Below are 3,512 nucleotides of genomic sequence, written 5' to 3'. Positions count from 1 at the left end.
ATATACGACAGGGTTAACCTGGGTTGGCAAAGCTATTATACTAAATTCTTTATTATTTCCAAAATTAATTGAAACACATATAATATATTTCAACAGAAATATGGCAAGAAAAGGAATAAGGTGCTCGAAACATTAATCAGAATTTGATGATGATGTTGTTCTTATCACTGCAAAACTCCAAATCATAAATTGTCATTTGGAAACTAAAATTTTAATGATCTTGTTGATTTTTTAATGTAATTAAAATTGACTCTATTGTATTAAGATCTGTTCTATTCTTATATAAGTAACAAAATAAAAAATCCTGCATATAACTCAAGAAAATTACATAGAGAATCACCAATATATCAAATCAAACAATGTCCTTGTTAACCCTTTTGTTACCACATTTCTAATGAAATTTATTGCGTTTGTTTCAATTAATTTTGAAAATAATGAAGTGTTTAGTAAAACAACTTTGTCATTATTTTGTTTTCTTGTGGTAATTTAACAAGCATTGTAAATAGCCAGGTCAAAATGATATATAGTGTAAACACACACACACAAACACACACACACACACATATACAACAGGCTTCTTTCAGTTTCTGTCTGCCAAATCCACTTACAAGGCTTTGGTCGGTCTGAGGCTACAGTAGAAGACACTAGCCCAAGGTGCCATGCAGTGGGACTGAACCCAGAACCATGTGGTTGGTACGCAAGCTATTTATCCCACAGTCACTCCTGCGACTACCTGTTAGGAAAATAGTTTTAGAGGTATAAATATCATTATACCTTGCTATGAAAAAACTCAGATGTATGGAGTTAATATTATTAATCCTTCTAGGGCAGGACTCATGATCGTAACATTGTGGTTTCAATTCCTGGACCAGGTAATATGTTGTGTTCTTGAGCAAAACATTTCATTTCATGTTGCTCCAATCCACTCAGCTGACAAAAATGAGTAATCCTGCAAAGGACTGGCGTCCCATCCAGATGGGGGATTTGTACACCATGGAAACCAAGAAACCAACCCACATGACTCACAAATTGTTTTATCAGTTTCAGTTCAAAGTTGTGGCCATGCTGGGGCACCGCCATTTTGCTACACTGTTGTTATTGAGAGCTTCCTCTGTTATGTGGCATTTCGTGAATAAGGAAGTTTGATGTTGCTACCCTCATTTGCACTTTCCACCGCGAGGTAGGTTCATCTGGGACTCTCAACAGGAAGAGGTCCAGTTTTGATTTGAAAGCACCTACATCCACTTTGTGTAGGTCCCTCAGGCTCTTTGGGAGAATATTAAAGTTACAAAGAGAATATCAAAGAATATTAAAGTCACAAAGGTAACTTTACTTTTTTTTTTTTTAGCAATCTGGCAGAATCGTTCACACACTTAGTTGCATTTTGTCTACCTATACATTCTGAGTTCAAATGCCACTGAGGCCAACTTTACCTTTCATTCTTTCAGGGTTGATAAAATAAATACCAGCTGAATACTGGAGTCGATTTAATCAACTTACCCCCTCCCAAAATTGCTGGTTTTGTGCCAAAATTTGAAATCAGTATTATTAATCCTTCTACTCTTACTTCCATCTAAGGAATTTAGCTAATCCTTTCATAAGTGTTGGAGGATAATATGATTTCAATATGAATTAGAGATAACTATATCTTGGGATAGAATGTTGGCTGATCCCACATAATTAATCTTCAGATAAAATACAATAATAGAAATGAAAATTTCAAAGACGGTAAGCTGGCAGAAACGTTAGCATGCCAGGCAAAATGCTTAGCAGTATTTCATCTGCCATTACGTTCTGAGTTCAAATTCCGCCGAGGTCGACTTTGCCTCTCATCCTTTCAGGGTCAATAAATTAAGTACCAGTTACGCACTGGGATCGATGTAATCAACTTAATTCCTTTGTCTGTCCTTGTTTGTTCCCTCTATGTTTAGCCCCTTGTGGGCAATGAAGAAATAAGGAATGAAAATGTTTAGTACCAGAAATATGTGCAGGTGGGTATGAAATCACAAGCTGAGCTACTATATAATATAAAAGATATATAATTTGTTGTGAAGGCATGAGTCCAACACCTTAACCACTAGGCTCAGAATCATAAAGTAATGAGTTCAGTTCTTGGACTGGGCAGTGCGTTATATTCTTGAGCAAGGTACTTCATTTCATGTTGCTCCAGAGTAGTCAGTTGAGAATGAGTACCAACCCCATGCAGGTGTAGACCTATGTCTCTCCAGCTGTCACTTCCTTCATGTTTTATTAGGTCAGGGATGAGGTATCTGAAAGTGTGCCTGTGTTTGCTTATTACTACATAGGCATCTGAAGTAATTACCAAAAGTATGGTACATGCAACAAAATCATACATACTCACAAATGATGACTATAGTGTGGGGTTTTTTTTTTTTCCTTTTTTATTATCAGTCTTTTCAGTTCAAATAATATGAAACCATTAATTAGTGATAAATGGTTTCATATTTTTTGCATTAATGATGAAGTTTAGTGTAGGTTCTGTGATTAATTTTGATATTTACTTAACTCTGCTTAGGTTAGAATTAACACTGTTTTGTTCTTAAATAACCATTAATCTTCCCATTTCCAGCTCTAGCAAGAAGGAAATTTTTTTTTGCCTACATACTAACACTTGTCTTTTGCAGATATTCACCAGCTACAGAAGTGCTGGGTATTTTGCTTGAAATATGTCGATAAGATATAAGTTCTTTGGCTCAGCATCTCTTCTGACCCTGTACAGTTTGCTTCTCATCATAGGAACAATAAGACTTAGTCAGAGCTCACTATGGGACTGGCAGAAAGAAGACAAGTTTGATCACCTTGATAGCTATATGAAACGTATCACTAAAGAGAACTGCCATTCAAAACAGAAAGCTGATCTTCTCCTGCGTCAAGACAGTGTTTCACAGATACCACGATACAACCAACTCTTGAGCAAAGTTTTCTATCGCAACAGAACTGGATTAGTTCATCTGCACAATTTAGCATTAAATAGAGCCTACTTTCACAGTTTCATCCTGCAAAGGTTTAATCGATCAAAGGATTTTGTTAATCTGCCTGGATGGTTGTATCTCTATATGAGTGTCACAGCTAATGTTAACTCTCACCCTAACCTTGTCAATGGAAGTTCCATATTTTTTGATAACAACTGCCATTATCCAAACTGGATGAGGTTCTTACCTTTTAATAAAACTCTACCTTTGTTTGCACCATCAGCCTGGAGATATGATGATACAAGGGATTCAGAAAATTTTTTGCGTGAACCAACACTGAGATCCACAAAAGTTGTTGACATGGGAACAGGTAAAGATAAAGCATTTTTTTTCTTCTACCACACTGACTAATGCTGCTGCTGCTGCTGCTGCTGTTGTTGTTATTATTATTATTATTATTATTATTATTATTATTATTATTATCATCATCATCATCATCATCATCATCATCATCATCATCATCATCATCATCATCATCATCATCATCATCATCATCATCATCATCATCATCATCATCAT

At 35.7% G+C, this 3,512-nt stretch overlaps 1 protein-coding gene across 1 annotated transcript in view; it reads left to right on the top strand.

Annotated features, from left to right (window-relative positions):
• The window catches only part of LOC106878076 (uncharacterized), a 23,710-nt gene that overhangs the window by 1,279 nt on the left and 18,919 nt on the right, over positions 1 to 3,512 (top strand). The window contains exon 2 of the mRNA XM_014927169.2: positions 2,646 to 3,303. Within this exon, the coding sequence (XP_014782655.1) occupies positions 2,688 to 3,303 (616 nt within the window). The 5' untranslated portion in view covers positions 2,646 to 2,687. The remainder of the gene's footprint in view (positions 1 to 2,645; positions 3,304 to 3,512) is intronic.

Source organism: Octopus bimaculoides, chromosome 1 (genome assembly GCF_001194135.2).
Source record: "Octopus bimaculoides isolate UCB-OBI-ISO-001 chromosome 1, ASM119413v2, whole genome shotgun sequence".
NCBI lineage: Eukaryota > Metazoa > Mollusca > Cephalopoda > Octopoda > Octopodidae > Octopus > Octopus bimaculoides.
This window is presented reverse-complemented; position numbering and strand designations above follow the sequence as displayed.